The 19,609-nt window shown below is 55.0% G+C and overlaps 1 protein-coding gene across 1 annotated transcript; it reads right to left on the bottom strand.

Moving 5' to 3' along the window:
* Window positions 1-249: 249 nt before the first annotated feature.
* On the bottom strand, window positions 250-3,245 carry FOXC1 (forkhead box C1). Its single transcript, XM_087437912.1, has one exon. The coding sequence runs from the start codon at window positions 2,597-2,599 to the stop codon at window positions 947-949; it is 1,653 nt and encodes a 550-aa protein (XP_087294038.1). The 5' UTR covers window positions 2,600-3,245; the 3' UTR covers window positions 250-946.
* Between the last annotated feature and the right edge of the window lie 16,364 nt (window positions 3,246-19,609).

Raw genomic sequence — 19,609 nt, 5'->3', positions numbered from 1 at the left:
AGGAAAATATCTTTTTACTAGCCATAAAGCAAGCTGACTATATAGTACATTTTGCAGAAGATGCTGCAGGAAAAAAATCTAAACAAAAAGAGACTTCTATGTGAAATTTGACAAGGAATAGTCAGAGGGTTTCTCCATTATTTCAGAGATTTAGGAGAATAGGTAATTTCTAGTGTTTTCATCTCTGAAATCTTTTTTTTCTCGTAATAATTAAGGCTGTATTAAAGTATCCAGACATATAGGTCTCAATCAAAGTGAATGGTAATTTATTAACAAACAATGAATATGTTCAATAAAAAGAAAAGATGCTAGAATAAGATTAATACAGTTTCCCTTTTTATAATGAAAAAAAGCACAATTTAAAGTTTCAGGCAATTTAACGTCAGGTTTTGGAAACACTTTCTGGCGTTTGGTCCACGACATCCAACTACAAATTAAAAATAAATTACTATGTTGCAATTTACATTTTAAAACAAGTCCATGAATAAAAGGAAAGCGATTTTCATATACGGGGACTTCCCCCCTCCTTTCAACATAGGATAAAAATACTATCTCGCAGGTGAGAGGTGAAGGAAGGCGCAGAGCAGGGGTTGGGGGAGGGGGGAGGAAAACGTGCTCGCTGAAAAGCAGAAAGAAACTTACGTGTTATCTGGAGTAACACTGTCCTTTAATAAACCAGGACTTTGCTGTCTGTACAAAATAGTTTACGGTTTTGTCTATTGAGATAAGGCAAAGTAGAGGTGGCTTTGAATTAATCTTTTAAGAAAATAGTTTTCTTTGTGCTGGTGAGTTGAATTTTTGGAGGGATTCTGTTCGTTGGCTTGGTGAATGTTTTTGAAGTTCTTTTAAATTGGATTTTTTTTGGTTTCGATTTTGCACTGACGGTTCTTTTGGCTGTTCCTGCTTTGGGGTTCGATTCAGTTCGTCTTTGAGGAGGGCGGGGGTGTCAAAACTTGCTACAGTCGTAGACGAAAGCCCCGGACGTGCGGTACAGAGACTGGCTGGAAGGGAAGGCCATCTGACAGCTACTATTTCCGTTCACCGGAGAGTTGTTCAAGCCGATCCTCTGCGACTCGAACATCTCCCGCACCGAGTGGAAGTTCTGCTGCTGGCCCGGGTAGCCCGCGGCCGCCGCTGCCGCCGCCGCGCTCGCCAAGTGGCCCAGGTCTCCGCCCGCTTGGTTCAGGTACCAGGAGGTGAGGCGGCCTTGGTGGGCCGCAGGGTGGTGGCCGGCCTCCTGGCCGCCGCCGCCGTGACTCAGGGACGAGGAACTGCTGCTGGTGACCGGGGGCAGAGAGTAGTCGGGCAGGGGGTCGTCCACGGCGGAGCCGCCGGCGCCCCCGGGCGCGCCCTGCAAGTGGCCGCCGCGCTCCCCGGCCGCGTACAGGCTCATGGCCTGCAGGTTGCAGTGGTAGGTCCCCGCGCCCCCCGCGCCGCCGCCGCCGCCGCCGCCGCCGCCGCCCCCGCCCGAGCTGCCGGCGCTGGAGCTCTGGCTGCAGGGGGAGCTGTAGAGGGAGCTGTGGCCCGGCGAGTAGGCGCCCAGCGCCAGCGGGGGAGCGATGCCCGCGCGCGACGCCCCCGCCGCCGAGGCCAGGAGGCCGGAGCCCAGCTCCGCGGCCGCGCCCTGCGGCGACCCCCGCAGCGACGTCATGATGTTGTCCACGCTGAAGCCCTGGCTGTGGTGCGGCGGCGGCGCGGGCTGCGCGGGCGGCGGCGGGGGCGCGGGCTCCGCGCCGTCCAGGCTCAGCGGCCTCGCCGACGGCAGGCTGCCCGGTGGGCTGCTCCCGCTCGAGAGGCTGCTGCTGCTGCTGTCGGGGCTTTCGATTTTGGGCACCGCGGCGGCGCTGCCGCTGCCCAGGGCGGCGGCCGGGGACAGGGGCTGGGGCGGCGAGGGGCACGTACCGTTCTCGGTCTTGATGTCCTGGATGCGCACGGGCGGCGGCTGCGGGCCGGGCGCGGCGCCGTCGGCTGGCTCGGGCGGCGCGGGCGGGGGCTGGCGGCCGGGCGGCGGCGGCGGCGGCTCCTTGAGGTGCAGCCGGTCCTTCTCCTCCTTGTCCTTCACAGCGTCCTTCTTCTTGAAGCGCCGCCGCCGCCGCAGGAAGCTGCCGTTCTCGAACATGTTGTAGGAGTCCGGGTCCAGCGTCCAGTAGCTGCCCTTGCCCGGTTTCTTGTCGTCGCGGGGCACCTTGACGAAGCACTCGTTGAGCGAGAGGTTGTGGCGGATGCTGTTCTGCCAGCCCTGCTTATTGTCCCGGTAGAAGGGGAAGCGGTCCATGATGAACTGGTAGATGCCGTTGAGGGTGATCTTCTTGTCCGGGGCGTTCTGGATGGCCATGGTGATGAGCGCGATGTAGCTGTAGGGCGGCTTCACCATGTCCTTGGGCTGCGGCTGCGGCGTGTAGGGCCCGTAGGCGCGGGCCATGCCGCCCGGGTACTGCTCGGCGTGCGCCGGGTGCGAGTACACGCTCATGGGGGCCGGCATGGTGGTGTAGCCGCCCCCGGCCGCCGCCGCCGCCGCGCGGTAGTAGCTCTGCTCGCCGCCGAGGTAGGGCACCACTCCCAAGGAGTTGGGGCTGGACACGGAGTAGCGCGCCTGCATGGCCCCCGCTCGCCGCCGCCGCCCCGCGCCGCCCGCCGCCCCCCACCCTCGCTCAGGCCGGCCGCGCCGGCCGCCCAGTCCGAGTCCGGGCCCCGCCGCGCTGCGTCCGGCTGGGCCGCCGCTGCCGCCTCCCTGCGCCGCCGCCGCGCGCGGCCTCTGCCTGCGCTGTCTCGGGCTCCTGGGGCGCCTCCGGCCACTTCGGGGCCCGCGCCGGCCGCCAAGGAGGGTCGGTGCTAGGGGAGAGGGCCGGACGAGGACGCGGCAGACGCCCTTGGAGGAACTCGCGGAGCAACTTCCAGGCAAGACCGGGAAAAAGAGCCAAACTACAAAACAAGAAGGCGCCCTTCTCGCCACACTGCCTGCGCCTTCCAGGAGACTCTGCCCCGCGCCGCCGGCGAAGGCGGCCAAATAACCAGGGGCGGGGGGGCCGCGCGCCGGCCGCCTTCCCGGGCCCCGCGTCACCTTTTTTTCAGTCTCTCGCGCGCCGGCCGCTTAAGGAAGCATTGGGAAAACTTCTGAACTTTTGAGCATCCGTCACCCAGGCGAGGACTTTTTTACGCAGTTACATTTTTTCCGGGCAGCGGAGCCCCGCCCCACCACGGCAGCAGCAGCCAATGGGAGGCGAGAACCGCCTCTGAATGAACCGGAGGCCGAGCCCGGCCGGCCCGCGCCCCGCCGCGGAGGACCGCGGGGCTGACCACACGCGCGCCGGCTCGCCGGTCCCGCGCCCGCGCCCGCGCCCGCGCCCCTGCCCGCGCCCGGCCTGCGCCCGCATTCGGCTCGCTCCCCGCGCCCCACCGCCCGCCGCCCGCTCTCGCCACTGTCTCCCAACCCGGACCCTCCGCACGGACGTCCATTGTTCCCGCAGACTTCCTGGGTCCTCCTGGGCCCCACGCAGACCCTTCCTCCGTCCGGCGCTCCCAGATGTCACCGAGTCCTCGAGCCCCAACTCGCGCTAGCTCTCTCCCATTCCTGGGCGGATCTGGCGGCTCCAGCGCCCGGATTTCCCGGGCCTCTCCTCCCCTCCTCCTTTCCCCCTCACCTTTCCTCTCTCCCCACCTCTTCCCTCCCCTCCAGATCGCCAGTCTCACTCGATTCACCGACGTCTCCAGATGCCCCCATCCTGAGGTTCTCTTGTCCTGAGCTAGGTTAAAAGGGCACGGTTTTAAGGGCTCAGTCACAGCCACGCTCTGTTCCCGGTGGGCAAGGAGTTGTCGGCCCCACCTCGCCGTCCCCGTGACCCCTCCCCAGCAGAAATAAGGGAGGGGGATGTGGGCCCTTGCCGGGAGCTTCCGGTGGTGGTTCACCCAGGTAGGCTGCGCCTGCCCGCCTGCGAGCCGCCCTGCTACTTGGCCCCCAGGGCCCTTGGCGGCCGAGGGTGCCTGCGCGCGGGCTGCTGGAGCCTGGAGGCTTTCCCGCGGTCGCCTTCGGGGAGCGTACCGGGTCCCTCCGGTTCGCCGCGACCGCCCCCTCTTGTCAGGTCTGGCGCGTTTGGGCTCAGAGGAGGGGTCAGGCTGTGGACTCAGTGACATTAGCAGGTGTGATGACAAGCAGCAAATACGTCCCAGTCCAATCGCCATCTCCACACGCGCGTGGCTGCCGGCTCGCAGAGATAACGGGTGTGTTAGAGGGGAACGTTCAGAATCGCACCTGCAGGGCGGCTCAAGGATTCTGAGCGGATAAGCACAGAAGGCGTTATCCTTGCACATACGCCTGAGATTTGCAGTTTCTGGGTGACTGGAAGGGATGAGAAGAAAAGAAATGAGAAGGAAAGAAACGAAGGAACAGGAAAGAGACGTGCCTCGCTCCGCCTGCAACCCGATTGTGCATTTCGGCAACTCTAGAAAAGACCCTCCTGGAGACTGAACCCTAGCCCCTTTACTAGGAGCTGCGGGAACTGGCGAGTGGAGGAGACTGTGAAGAAGAGCAGCGGGACGCATTTAACACCTCCACTGCCCCGATTGCTGATAATCTTTAACTGCAAGACGTGTTGGGAGCCCCCTTTGGCCTCCTCCCTCCGCACACAAATGTTCATTGCTTCAGTTGTAAGATGTCCAGGGCGCAGACTTCTGGAGCAGGCACAGCTCCGTGTCACTTGAATATTTTAAAAAATGTATTTCAGAGTGGACATTTACCTGGAGAGAAGATGAGCACCTGCTACTTCTAGAACTAGCCTGGGGGGGGGGGGGTTGCCCGGAAGTTCCAATTTCTGAGGCCGCTCGTCCTGGCCTGCTGTGCGCTGGGGTCACTGGAAACTCCTTTTCCAGGGTGTTCGCAAGGCCGAGTCACCGGCGGGTTGGAAGAAACACTTGATTTATCAGCAGGAAGCTCAGTCCTTGGTGGTTCCTAAACGCTTGTGGGGGGATGGAGGGGGAGGAGAAGCCCCACGACTTGCAAAATGAATTCGTGTCCAGCCTTCAGCCCTGTACCGTGACTTAAAAAGCCGGTTTGGCAGAGGCTGTATGGGGCGCCCAGGCTTCAGCCTGGAGGCCAATTAAGTGGTCTTCCTAAACACTTCAGCATTTGGTGAATTCGATCTTTAAACTGCGTTTCTTCCGCCCGCTGCGACAGCCACTGTCAGTTTTCCCAGTGTGGGAAATGCCAGCGGGCCCGGGTTTTGCAATCCACAGCTGTGCTCTGCTGTCTCCCCCAGGTCGCCGTCCCGGCCCTCCCTTCGCTCCCTTCCTAGTCAGCCCAGAGAAGAGTAAACAGCTTGTTATGTAAATTGCAAATCGAACAGCAGTGGTGTCCTGGGCTCCCCGCTTCGGGTATGAAAGTTGCCGTTGTGAAATTGGTGTCTGGCATGCGAAATGAAAAGGAGGGTGCAGTTTTATAAAGATCAACTTTCCACTGGTTTAGCTCTGGATATTTGCCAGGAAAAGATATTCGCATTTGTGTTTTATAAGCTTACTCGGAAGCAAACCTCCGGTAATTATGGCTTGATTGTATTTCGAGTACTTTACTTATTTTATTAAATATCATTGTTAGTGGTGTTATTTGAACATTAAGGTGCAGAAATGAAGTCTTTGGGGGGAATGGGTTGAAGTTTTTATTTTCGGGTTACAGTTTTTGATGCCCCTTTTGTTGCTCCAGTGGTGGTTCAATCATACATCTCCCCCACAGCCCTCAGCTCAACTGGCAGAAATGCCCCCGCAGGAAACCAGCTTCTTTCCTGACACCTCCAGTACTTGCAGCCTGAAGGTCCTGCAGGCGACAGCGGTAATGGATGTTTGGTGGACTGTCGCTCGGCCCTCCCCTGCCCCCATCCCCTCTCTGACCTCCCAGGCAGGGTCACAATTCCCTGGCCCACCGAAGAGTTCTTAGCTCTGGGGAGGGGTGACGTCAGAGCGATTCTTAAAACAAGGCCTCCGGAGCCGCTGCGGTGGAAAAGCACGGGGAAGGGAGATGTGGCGAGCCCTCCAGGAAATGCCCGAATTCGGGAACTTGGTGACACCGCAGGAATGTGTGTATGTGTGTGTGTGGGGGAAACAGTGCCTAACTCAGGTCACCAGGAGCCAGAAGGAGCTTTTCCTTTTCTTTTTTCAAGTCAAGTAAAGGGAGTAGGGGTCGAGGCGGGGGCCTAGTGTCCAGGAAATGACTCTCGAGGGGCATGAGCCCAGCCTGGAATGCACAGATTGTCCCCCGTCAGAGACCCCTCGGGAACTTTCCAGAGTCCCTCTCAGCCCTGGCCAGCCGAATCGCCCCGCGCCGCGCCCAGACCCCTCCCCGCCCGCTGTTCCGGCTTATTCACGGCCTTGGCTCTGGGTGGTGCTCAGGAAGACGGCCTGTCGGGGGCTAGGACGCCCGAGTGCCGGCTCCCGGGTCCCCGCTTGGCCGAGGGGACAAAGGTCAGGCAGGCTCAGAAGACGGCGGAAGGGGCTTCTCCTAGTCTAGACGGTGCAGCGAGTCGAGGCTCTGCACAGCCAGGAGGGAGGCTGCACGTCCGCAGCCGTCTTACCGTCTTCCCCTTCGCCGCTGGGAGACCAAGTGGAAGATTAAGGCAATTATCCCGACAATGCGACTTGAAAACTCCCCACTAGACTGAATTCACAGACAATTGAAGCGAATTGGGGGTGTCTTTGCGCTATTCAGCCAATTGTCGTAATTCTCCACCCGGCCTCGTTTAAGTAGACCAGAAGCCCAGGGTAGGGGAGGGTATCCTGGTGTCAGTAACCGTTATTCGTTATCAAACCGGCAGCCCGGCAGGTAGCGTTTGTCCCCGGTGTGACTTTTCAGGGAGGAGGAGGCGGGGACCGAACGTCTGGGTGGCCGCGACGCCAGGCGATCCACTTCATCTTCTCCCTTAGTTGGGGGGTTTCTGAGTAGAGGTTCTGTTAACGCAGTGCCTCTAATTCAGCACCCTCCTTAGCAGAAAAATAATTCCTACAGTAAATGAAAAGAGCGTTTGTTTTTCGATTGTGTTTGAAAACAAAGTGATCTACACCGCCTGTGCACACGAGTAAACTAGTCGGATAGTTGCCCTCCCCGGGCAGCCCTCCACACGGGACGTTTACAGGATGGGATAATATAATGTCATCTCCCAGGTCCCCGAGATGGGCCGTCCACTAATTACTTACACGGGAGAGAGTGTGCCAACACCTGCTCGTGGTTATCCCTCGGGACGGCCCATCTGTCCCTTCTGTAGGAAAGCCTCCGTCTCCCTGAGCGTTTCTGGGGCTCAGAGCAAGCTGAGTAGCAAGAAAGGGCCACAGGGCGTGCGGGAAGTGAATTTTTAACTTCAGTGCCTGGCAGAGGTAAATGGAGATCAAAACCGCCCCCTTTCATTAACAATCCAGGACAAGAATAAAATTTGTAAAGTGGTGGATGATCGGAAAGGACTAGCTGTGTACGTGCGTGCGCGCGCGCGCCTCAGTTTCTCCTCATCCAGGTCCCCTGCCTACTCAGGGCAGACGCTGCAAGCGGGGCCTGGAAGGGTGGAGGCCCCGCCACCTCCCCGCTTGGCGACTTCGGCTCGTGTGGGGCGCGCCGCCAGGGCCCGGCGGTCCTCAAGACCCAGGGGCTGCGAGCGCAGCGCCGAGATGGCGGGGTGCGGGCGGGCACAGGCCGTCAGGGGACGGCGGGGCTAAGGCGCCTTCCCGGGGCTGGAGCGGAAAGCGCGCTTCAGCAGGGGCGCGCCTCGGCTGCGGGTGTTGGAGGAAGAGCTTTGATCAGCGGACAGACCCACAGACACTTCGAAACCGCAGGCGCGGGGAGATCGCCTGCACCTTGCTGCCGGCTGGGCCTGTGTCCGGTGGGCGGCGGGCGCTTCCCGAGTCTCCAGCCCCGCCCGGTGGCGGACCTCCGCGCCCGGGCTGCCGCTGGCCCTTCCTCCCGCCTGAAAGCGACCTTCGCGGAGCCCGAGTCTCGACGCCCCGGCCCCTTCGCGTGCGCGGCGGGCCTGAGGTCTGCGACTTTGCTCCCGACGTCCCGCACCCGCCCCGGGGCGTTCCAGCGCGCGGACACTGGTGGGCGCAAGGCGGGGTCTGGTGGGCGCAAGGCGCAGTCAGCCTCGCCTCCAGACCTCGTGCGGAGCAGCCGGAGCCGGCTGTTTGCACCTCTCAGGGTAGGGACAAGGCCGGCACCGGGCTCGGGACAACAGGCCTCCCCGACAGCAGTTGGTCCTCGCGTGCCTCTGTGGCTGGAAGCGGTGGCCCGCTGGCCGGCGCCCCTTCCGCCCTCCACAGGCTTCCCGCCCCTTCTCCGCGAGGGCAGGGCAGAAAAGAAGGGGAGATGTGCGAAGTTCCGAGGCTGCATGACAGCCCGGGGCTGGGGCTCGCTGGCTGCGGGGCTCAGGTCCCGGGCCAGTCCCACGCTCCGGGGCCTCGGGCCCACCTGCCGCTCCGGGCTCCGGCCCTGGGCACAGCGTGTGCTCCGAGCGCCCCCTGTCGACCGCGGCTTCGTCTCCGCTGCGCCTCTGCGGTCGCCGGAGGCTCCACCGCCTGGTTCAGGCCGCCCACCCCTTCCTCAGCCTTCCCTGGGAAAGAGGCGCCTGAGGAAGGGGTCCCTGGGGGACCCCACGCCGTTGGAGTGGGACCCCGCAAGGCCTGGCTCCTTGTTTTCGCAGCCTGCAACCTACCCAGGATCCAGGTGAGAATAGTCTGGTTGCGAAGTCCCATGGGGAGACCAACTCAGACTCCCAGGCAGACACCAGGGACGTTTTTGTTCCTGGAGCCCGAGGTGACCTGGTATGAGGCTTGCAGCCACCGGCTGGCTACATTCCTTCCAGGCGGCCCCTTTTAATTGATGTGCACGTTACAGAAAAAGCAAGGCCACTTCATCAAGTGAATTACATTCTGAGAGATGCCAAGGAATGTATTTACTGGCAGCCAGGTTTGCCAATAAAAGTTGCAAATGAAGACTGCTGGTTTCCAAGAAAATGTACTTCTGTTTTTTAACCACTCTTTAGTCTTAATTACGAAAAACTGAACCTCCAAAGAACCAGTTTAGAGAACAGGACTAGTGAGTGGCCGTGATGGTGGCTGCTAGTGCGGTCTCACACCCCCACACGCATTTACACACCCCAGAGATACCGCATGACAACACAGACCATGCACACTGCAGCTCTACCTGCGGGGAGACTTGCCAATATTTACATACACGGTAGACACAGACACAAGGCTAGACGCTGGCACAAAGAGAGGTATGCATTCGGATTAGTGCTATTTAGTTTGGAAGCGAAGATATAAGAAAAGATAAACTATGGCAAATGGAGAGCAAATTTCCATAGAATATTAAATAGGAATAGACATATGAAAGGAAAAGAGGCACTTGCTCCGTAGTATTAGCTGTGGTTGCCCTAGTATTTCTTAAGGCCACTAGTTGACTGGGGTTAAACTATAAAATTAAGGGCAACAGATAAACAAAGCCAGAATTTACTCTGATTGAGGTCTCCTTTTGCTTGGGGTCACAAAGACCACGGCTGGAATGAGAAAACCTCTCCACTCACCAAATGGGCAGCTCTTTGTTCTACCCAGAGCTCCACTCCTCCTCCAGACACTCGGTTTGGGGCAGAGTGTGAATACGAATGAAGGGTGAATTTGTTTGATGTGACATTTCTCTAATCTTAACCACAGACCCTTAACCAACAACAATAAGATGCATGGAGCACTTATTATGTTGTCTTTCTGCCGAGTGCCAAGTTACTTAAGTAATCATTTCATTGTATTCTCACGAGGACCTGATGTGGATACTCTTACCTGCATCTTACACAGGAGGAAACTGAGGCTTAAAGAGAGTAAGTAACTTGCTCAAGACTACACAGCCCTCACAGTTTTACTTTGCTGTGTCTCGTTCCATCTAAGATGTGGTTTACGATAAGGTACATCACTTACATACTACTAAGAGAAGAAAAAATTAAACTACTAAACATCATCAGTAAGTCTCATCTCTATTTCAGATGTTAAAATGTGCATTTCAGATCGATGATGCATTGACTAATCCATTCAATCAACAACTATCTGGAGGCTTTCCTTGTGTCCAGCATTATTCTAGCAGCTGGATATGTAACAGAATACCCTTGCCAGACATCTTTGTGAAGGTAAATATTAATAACCGGGGAAAATGTTCATCCATGTCAATGCTTGGATCTGTTGTATTTGTAGAAATATACTTGTCTTGCGCTGGGGTGGTGTGTCTGCACACATGTTCTAGAGATGCTCACACTAGTGATATGAGGGGGAAACCGGGTAAGTGCGTGCACAGAAAATTGCTGTATATTTGGGCACACACATTTCTATATAAACTAACAAGGGTCCTTGCTGGCTGATGCATTTGCTCTCATCTTGGATGCTATCTGGTGGCTCCTCTCCTGGATTTCCCCTCCATTTAGTTGTCCCGAGGAAGATTCTCCAGGAAACACAGCAGATGGAAGAAGAGAAGATCTTTCCTGCCCCCTCCCCGATGTTGAGCCTGCCCTTATACTCAGCCCAGGCCCTGCTTTCAGGGGGACCAGCCAGACAGGACCCTGCAGGCTAGGAAAGCTTAGGGCCCTGCGAGGAAACACAAGCACTTCCGCCCTGTTCTCCTCACAAGACTCAGGAGGAAGGAGGCTGTGGAGGGTCTAGGTAGCAGAAGCTGGGTCTCAAGCGTGGCTAACCTCCAGGATCCCAGAGGGGACTGGCAGTAGCAAACTCATACCCTTCATATCACAGAGAGGGAAACTGAGGCTCATGGAAAAGACCTGGCCCCAGGTCACCTCTGCTTGAGTGGTCAAGGCAGGCCTCCCACCCAGGACTTGCAAAGTCTGGTCCAGCCTCCCCCAGAGTGTCACCCTGGCTCCTCTGCCTGTAGGACCACTGAGGCCCTGCGCCCCCCCCCCCCAGGTCTAAGCAGTGGAGGCCTCTGGCCGAGTTGGCCTGGAGGGGTGTGATGGGGGGGGGGGGATAGGAGCAGGGAAGGGAGCAGGGAAGGCCAGAGAGGTGGGTGGGAGAGAAGAGGAATGGAGGGGACAGGGCCTTTTTTCCTTTTCTAGGAATCCCTTCACACCCAACTGGGACTGGGTGGGGGCCTGGAAGATTGATGCAAAGGCCACTAGTGAGGTAGGAAGAGGGTCACCTAGGGGTCTAGAGCCACAGGCGGCTCTAAGACCTCAGCCAAGCCCGGGGGAGCAGGGATGCTGCCTCTCGGGAGCCTCTCCCGGAGCAAGGGCTTTGCTTGCCCAGGGTGTCCTGGAGCCCCCAGTGGTGCCCAGGGCCCCTCTGCACTAGGATTTCCCACATCTTCCCGGGAAGAGCCAGGTGCGCCCAGCCCTGCCGAGTGTGTCCCCGAAGCTGGTGGCCGCAGCAGGCGGTGGGCACAGTGGCCAGGCTCCCCTGGGACCGCCCGCCACGGCGACAGTCCGGGACTGCCCTGCTTCTGCTCAGGACCAGCCAGCGTGGGCGCCTGCTCTCCCTTTGTCTGCCCGCGGCTGCAGAGGAAGGTTCTTTCAGAGGCCGGGCTGTTGTGTTCACACAGGCGCGCACACGTCATCCCGAAGCAGGGCCTGTGTTTAGTCTATCTCGCTGACGTCCTTCCTGACCAGATGGGAAGAGGAAACGATTCTCTTAGCCGTTTTTCCCTTCACTGGACCCCTGCTCATCCATCATTTTCTCACCTAGCGTCCCGGACGGCGGGATGTCTGCACCGCCTGCCTCGAAGCAGAGTCCCGCCCGCCGGCAGTGACTGGGGTTCTCCTCTTCCTCCAGCACAAAGCTTCAGTTGTTGGAGATCCCTCTGATGAGACGGTCTCCAGATTAGAAAAGCTTACATTACACATTCATATGGTCCAGTATCATCTTAGGAGACAGTCCCTTTTTATTTATTTGTGAGTGTGTGCTGGTAATAATAGTTTGTTTTTGTATTTCTCTCGCCTCTAAAGTAGACAGCGTATACACACACGGGGACTCGTCGGGCAGTGGACCCCTCACTGCCCAAAGGGGGAAAATCAGTTACCTGCCAAGAAGGAGCACGTTGCTCCAAGTTGATGATTCCTGGGAACCGGCTGAGGCGGCGAGGCAGAGCTGTTTTGCTTTTGTGTGTGGTAATTCCACATGGTGCCTGTGCCATCTGAAGAGACACTCACAGTCGTTTTCATTGTTTGCCTTTATGAGTATCTGCTATCAAAGATTATTTGTTAGGTGTATTTGTTTAGTAAGGAACTCGTCCAAAGGAAGGCAGACGTGCCACAGGGAGAATGTTTTGGCAGGAGTGAGGCAGGGCTTTGACATAATAGGAAAACAGAGGACTCCACCCACCTCACATCAGGCAAACACAGTCACAGATTCTCTTTAATATCAGTCACAATGTCTGCTGTCTGCTGGAAGTGGGCTAGTTTTCTAGTAAACATCACTGTCATTGATGTTTTTTCTGGAATGGGCTCAGACTTAGATTGTGAGGCTTTGTCCATTTTAGTTCATCTTTGGATATTTTAAAAGAGAGGGCTACTGCATTGCAATAACACTTTTATTTTTAAATAAATTTTGAAAAATCTATGTTGCATATTTCTTCTTAGTTTGACAAATTTTGAATTTCCCTTGATTATGTGTTAAAAGGAGTAAAATAAACAAGTATTTTTCACTCGTTTTTTCCTTCTCTTGCTGGTTTGTACATCAGCTTTCCTGATGATATCTATATAGCTTTGCTGATTTCAAGGAGATTCAATTATCAGAAGGTGTTGACGGTCTGTTGTAAATCTTATAAAGGGAGAGTTGTACTTTATTTTCCAACTGTGCCAAACATTTTCCAAGTGGGTCTTTAGAACCCAGAAAGCGTCCCCTAGCAGACCAGAGTAATATTCAATACAGGTCAAGGGCTGGATTCAAAGTTCTTTTAGAAGCAGATTTGTCTGATACGCCTAGATCTGCTTTTCCAGTATTAGCATAACTTTCAGTGTTATCCACCAGACAAACAAATATTGTAAGTGTCCACGTTAGGTAGAAAAAGAAAATGATGGATGCATAATTGTTCCTTCTTTTAGGAAAAGTTTGAATTTTGAACAGTTCACTGTAATGAATGTCTTGATAGATTCAATTCATCCTCCCCACTGTGCCCCATTTCTGGCCATTTCTTAGTATATTTAAAATTTGAAATTAGCTGGGTGTGGGGGCATGGGAGGAGAGAATCCAGGTAAGTTCAGAAAAGAGATCACACCCTGGGCCGACGGGCCCTATTGCGTAGTGGTTAAGTGCGCATGCTCCGCTGCTGGCTACCAGGGTTCGGATCCCAGGTGCACACTGATGCACCGCTTGTCTGGCCGTGCTGTGGCAGCCCCCCATATAAAGTGGAGGAAGATGGGCACAAATGTTAGCCCAGGGCCAGTCTTCCTCAGCAAAAAGAGGAGGATTGGCATGGATGTTAGCTCAGGGCTGATCTTCCTCACTGAAAATAAAAAAAATAAAGAAAAGAGAGCAAACCCAGGACAAGAAGTCTGATGTGTCTTTTACTGAAGTCACTTTCTCTTAGAAAGCACGTGATTGCAGTCATGAATTCTCTCATATTTTGAGGGGCTTATTAATGATCACGTGGGGGAAAGAGTCTGCAGAGACGCTGCAGGGAAGTGTCCTCCCGGCAGATGATCAGTCTGACACCCCACTGGGAGCCCCTAGCGCTGTGCTGGGAGACGTGGGGTGGGCCCTCTGTCTGCTGCAGGATTTTTTTTTTCCGGGAGGGGTATAGGGTTATTTTTGTTCAAGCATGCTTTTTTTTTTTTTTTTAAAGATACAGGAACGCCTCAACATTTCAGTGCAAATTGCTTCTATAGCATCCATTTTCCTCCAGTAGAGACACCGTGTCCCTGGGGAGGGGAAGGCAAATGGGGGTGGTGGTGGCGAAGGCCACAGACGGAGCGGAGGAAGAGTGCTGGAGGGACCCGCATCCCTTCACCCCTTTCCTACGGCAGGCCCAGTTTGGGCGGCCCTGCAAGATCAGTCCTGGCATCGGACGCCATGGAAATGAGTGTCTCAAGGAGTGGAGTGCAGCGAGAAAGCAAGCGAGCCTCTTGTCAGGGGCAGGAGACAATCAGAGGGGAGGGCGGTCTCTGCACCTCGCTGCCCTGACAAACACGGGCGCACAGAGCGAATGTCTACTCCGGACGGAAGGCGGTGTTCCTACCAGCGTTTAGGAACCTTCTGGGGGCCTTCTTGTGGCAGCCACCGAAGCGGGCGAAGCACGCGTGAAAGGCAGTCCCGGGGCGCAGAAGCCGCCACGCAGCTGCGGGCGGGCCGCAGACCCCGCCGGCCTCGCCAGCCCTGCCCCGGGGCGGGCCCCGCGGGAGGAGGGTCGCCGGGGCCCCTGCTGCTGCGCCCCGCGCCGGCGCTCGCGGCGCTCACCCTCTCCGCGCCGAGCGTCGGTGTTCGCGGATCTCCTCCCTCTCTATGCGGAGTTACTTGTCTGCCTGGTCCAATTTCTGCCCGCATTCGGTATACACCATGAAAGGCCATTTTTCTTTTTGAAGCAGATCCAAAATAATACACATGATGAAGTGCAGGCGGGATGCCTGTGGAAAAAAATAACTTGTCCCAATTACTTCAATGGAACGAAATGGTTGGGCGCTGCAAGCAAAATCTGACAGAAACGAAACCTTTCCCCATTTCAGGTCGAGGCATTAGCCCGGATCGGAGCCGAGGAGCCTCGGCTGGCCCAGGGCCAGGAGCGTCAGGGCGGCCGCGCACGGCCCGGCCGCCCCGAGCAGGCGCAGGACGTCCAGCAAGAGCCGCTCAGCGGTGCCTCAGTTTACCTTGCTTTCAAAGGACAGAATAACGTCTACCTCTACTTAAAAGTTAAAAGACGGATTTTTATGAGATGATCTCAAAGGAGAACCTTTGGAATGCGTTTGAAAAATAAACAGTGTAAATACAGGAAACTAAAGACCGAAGATTAGGAATAGTGAGCGGAAGAGCGTCCTGGTGCTCTGAAGCTCCCGTGCACGGCACTGGAGTTCCGTGTTTCCACCCCGACCCGCGCACGCCGCCCGGAGCTGCGTGTCCAAGTGTGGTTCTGGGAACGGAAGCTGCCGCTCGGGAGACCGGCGAACAGCAGCGCGGAGGGAGGGGAGGCGGGTCAAGGGCCGAGGGCCCAGGGAAGCGCTTCGCGTCACGGCCCTGCCTGCGCCTCGTCGTCCGCGATGGTTTGTGGATGACCCGGCTCAAGAGCTGCAGAAGAAATCGTTACCGTGCGAAACAGAGGGAGCTATGACGTCTAGGGGAAAAAGTCCCTTATGTACTGCAACAGATATTTCGATTTGTAAATATACATAAATTACACAGTCTACTCCAGTGTAAGCTGGGTGTTAAACACAACTGAGGTTTTTAACAGTGCAAACTTTGAAGCAAAAACTTTTTGAAGAGACTTCTGGAGGCAGATAGATGTCTATAACTTAATGGGATCAAGAAAAACCGTAATTATGAGGACCTTGCAGAGTATGAAATGGCGAACCACTCAGGGAGCCCTTTGGACAAAGAATGTCAAAGAAAATGCAAAATGAAATGATCGTTAGGGTAGTTGGGTGACTCCTTCTTCCATCTAACCATTTCTTTAACGTGTGATTAGATAGGTGTTTAAATTTTAAAGTGGGAGAAGGAATTTGGAAAAGCACTGTTTTCGACTTGAGATATCCGATCACATCAAGAGGCCTAGAAACTCCCCCTGAGCAGGTCTGGGGCGGGCGGGGCCTCAGGGGGAGCTGTGCGAGGAGGAAAAGGGGGTGTCGGTGGGGGAAGGAGAGGTGTAAATGGCCCCAAGTAATTTGGTGAGAGGAAGAGATAAACGAGGGGCCTAAAGCCCCGGGAAGGCAGAGGAGCAAAGCTCAGCGATTCCCAGGACCTGGGCGTCGAGTTTCCCTAAAGCCCTTTATCTCCCTCTGCTCCGATGTTATCTCACCATTAAAATGCTAAATCGTGTATATAACGTTTGCTGATTCACAGAATGAAGGCGCTGCAAATTAACATGAAGACGGAGGGGGCAGCTCAGGGGGAACACGCTTGGGGGTATAGATTTCCCTGTCGCTTTGCGTGGGTCTTCTCTCTCTCTCGTACCCCTCCGGCTGGAGGGGCTGTGCGGGCGGGGAAGGGGGTGCTGGGTGCTGCGGAGGACGCGGGGCTGGCGGCCGAGGGCTGACTGCTTGCGGGCTGTTCTGGTTATTCTGGGCGTGTGTGTGTGCGCGCGCGCGCGGGAGGCTCCAGGGCAAATGGCTCTGGCTTCCCAGCGAGAGAAGAATTTTCATGAGGACTCCGTCTCTTGGCAAGGCGACTATTGGAGCTTCACCCTGTGTGCTGTTACCAAGGGAAGAGGATCCCAGTTCTTCTGTGATCTCAGCCTTAAACAGAAGAGAGGTTTCGAGAAGAGGGAAGGCTGAGAAGAATCAAAAAGTTTGCTGTGTTCGACAACAGCCAAGACCGTCGCCCGTTAGCATTTACGGAAAAGAAATCATTAAAAAAATCCATAATCAGCTTTTTTTAGTCTTATTTCGTGCGATCAATGGTGCTTTATATGGAGTTAGAAATTAAAGGTAGATTTCGTATTTTGTACTTATTTGTTGCAAAGTTAGCTGTTATGGGTTTTTATGTATTGATGCTGTGTTCTCTTGGGTCTCAATAAACTGGAATGGGACCTCAGTTTCGAAGACTGGGACCAACGGTTTTAGTCATTTCCCGACTCCAGAAGAATGTGTTAACAGAAAAGCGTTTCCAACTCCTCCCCTCCCCCCCTTTTCTTTTTCTTTGCTTTTTTCCTCCAGTCCTTTAATGCGCCAGTCCGCGGGGACTGTGATGGAGCTCTGCCGCCCTCTTGTGGCAAGAAAAGAGAAGTGCAGTTAAGAGCGTCTGAAAGGCCAAGGAAGTTTCACCGCGGCAAGGTGAGGAGATGTGTTTGCCAAGTAAAGCCCTTCAGCTCTATGGTGAAATATTTTAAAGTCAAGAGCCTTGCCACTGGATTTGGAATGACAATATACCACATAGGCTTTACTGCTGGGTTCTTAGACTGACTCCAGCTCATTAGTGAGAAGGAGTAGCTGAATTTCAGTGTCAAATTAGGGTCTGTTTCCCTACAGTGGGCAAAAAAGCCATAAATGAACTTTACACTTGCTTTCTACTTTAGTCCATCCATCTCCAAACCCATGAGAGGCAACCAAGGCCCAGAAATGTTCAAAATGTTTGAGGGTTGTGCCCGTGCATTTCTGCTTACATCTCCTCTAAGCTGATTTTGGAAACACTGTAGACCTTCCTTAAAGAAGGCCCCCTAAACCAGCCTGTCCCTGTGTTGTATGTGCAGGGGGAGGCGAGGGTGGGCATGGGGAGGGGAGAGCGTGGAGCCCTGAGCAGCAGCCCAGGCAGGTTAGTTGTGGAGAAGTGTGTGTATGGAAGTTAAGGGGCTAGAAGCTGAGTTCCCTAACTCTCCATCCCCACACACCTGAAAAGACGAGGTCATTATCCTCTTCCCTTGATGAATTCAGAGCAGACCCTGGGCACCAGGCCCTGCTGCGGAGGAGACAGGGCCTTCCCCCTGGCTGGGCGGTTCCCCCAAGGTGCTGCCCAGGCGCCCTGGGCCTGAGCCGCAGGCTAAGGGTGCTCTGTGGGGACCCCCCAACCCTAACCATCCTGGTAGCTGAAGATTCGGATGTGTCACCTAAGAATCCGGCCCTTGGAAAAACCTCAACTATTTTCCACATGAGGGGCCATGGGTGGCCAGGTTAATTTAAATAATTAATTTACCATAATTACTTGTATTTACTGATTAATATTAATATAATAATCAATTCAAATAAAGCACAGTTCATAACTGTCTTGAACGAGTCCCTGGAATTGTGTAAAGCTCACTGTGGTCCATGAGTGCCTCATTCAGTCTTTCCTGGTTCACTGGACACAGCCTCCTCCAGAACCTTCTCCAGCTGCAGCACTGTTGCGCTGGCATGGCTGCTCACGGCGGTGCCCCCCACAGGCCCTTCCTCTTCTGCTCTGCTTTGCCTGGTGCAGCAACCCTCGAGGGGGAGAGAGACCTTCGCCTGCCTGGCGGGATGGCCAGAGGGCAGGAGGGGCTGCAGGGCCGTGGTGTTGGTGGAGAAAATTGATTGAGGTGACTAATGTGGTCTCTCCTGTGAGGAGGCTGGACTTCTGTTGGAGAGTTTTCAGGGCACACAGTCTGAACTTGACCTTTTAAGTCCCAAAGCCTGCTTCAGGGGTTAGAGTGGTTACGGTGGTGGCCCATTGGCCTGAATGATCTTAATCACAAAAGCACTTGTAAGTTATTTATTTTTTATTTTATTTTTTCATAAAATAAGTTTTATATGTTATTTATGACAAAGACGCTTAAGGATTTAAATAAGCCTTTAAAATATTTACATTTTTACTTTTTGTTTTACATCTTTTTTAAAAAATGGGCTTTTCTTCTCTTTCTCTATTTTTTTACTTTTATAATCTTAGTGTCTTTTTATTGTATAAGTTTCAGGTGTACAGCGTTATAATTCGACATCTGTATACACTACGCAGTGCTCTCCGCCGCAGGCTAGTTTCCGTCGATCAACCACGCCGCTGACGCGGTCCCCACGCGGCCCACCGCGGGCCCTCCCAAGCCGGGCAGCTCCTCGTGCCAGGCGGCGGCGCCCTGCTCGGTCAGCGGCTCAGGGTGACACTGCCTTCCGTCGTGACCGAGGCGCCTGGGTGCCTGCCCCTCTCTCCTCCCTCTGCTCGGGCCCTGCTGCACCGAGTGGGCATTAAGGCCTGATTCCCACATGGGAAGAGCCGGGAGGTGAGTGCCTCCGGAGCGCAGCGGAAAGGCGGGCGCTCCCGGGCTTCTGCGGGCTCCCCGGCGCGGGGCCTCTGCCGCCCAGGGCTGCGGTCATCTCCCTGCAGACGCTCCCTGCCCAGGTATTGCCTGAGTGAAGTTATATAAAAAGTCTTTGTGAGCTGGGGAAAGGGTGTAATTTGTTCTGGAAGAACATAAAGTTCATTGTTTCCCTCCGGCTGTGGGTGGTTCTCGGCTCATCGTGTCTGTCAAGAACGCTCACCACTTTGTCTCATTCCACAGGCAAATTTTCCGTGTGCTCCAGTGAGGCAGCTTTTAGACAACAGAATTCTAGTCTTTTAGTAATGAAAGAGAAAATAGGGCTTTCCCTCTTTCCCATAATTTTTAAAAAGGGATTTTATTAAAGACTAACCCTCGACAAGTTTCCTTGATGTTTTGAATCATAGAGAATTCATAATACAACCTGCAAATTTATGTTTTAATCAGAAGCGTTCAGTCGCACTCAAATGTATACCTTAAATGCAGGCCCTTTCTCCACTTCGTCCTCCTGGTTTTCACCTTGACAGACTCATAACTTTCAGGGAAAGATCCGGGCTGATTATCGGGGAGAGGCCCCAGCGAGAGAGCAGATTCTTCTGGTGGACCAGCTCCCTGTGCTGCAGGCAAGTCAGGCAGCTGCCAGAAAGCTGGTGGCTGGGTTAACCTACACTTGCCAGCAATTTCTTTCTTGGCCAGACAGTCATTTTTTGTGCCTTCGTCTGGCGTTTTCCTTTTTTTGAAGGCAGCATAATGAAAATA

The sequence above is a fragment of the Ceratotherium simum genome, chromosome 13 (genome assembly GCF_057802395.1).
Source record: "Ceratotherium simum simum isolate JZ-2026a chromosome 13, ASM5780239v1, whole genome shotgun sequence".
NCBI classification, from domain to species: Eukaryota; Metazoa; Chordata; class Mammalia; order Perissodactyla; family Rhinocerotidae; genus Ceratotherium; species Ceratotherium simum.
Note: the sequence above shows the minus strand (reverse complement) of the source record. Positions and strands in the feature narration are given on the sequence as shown.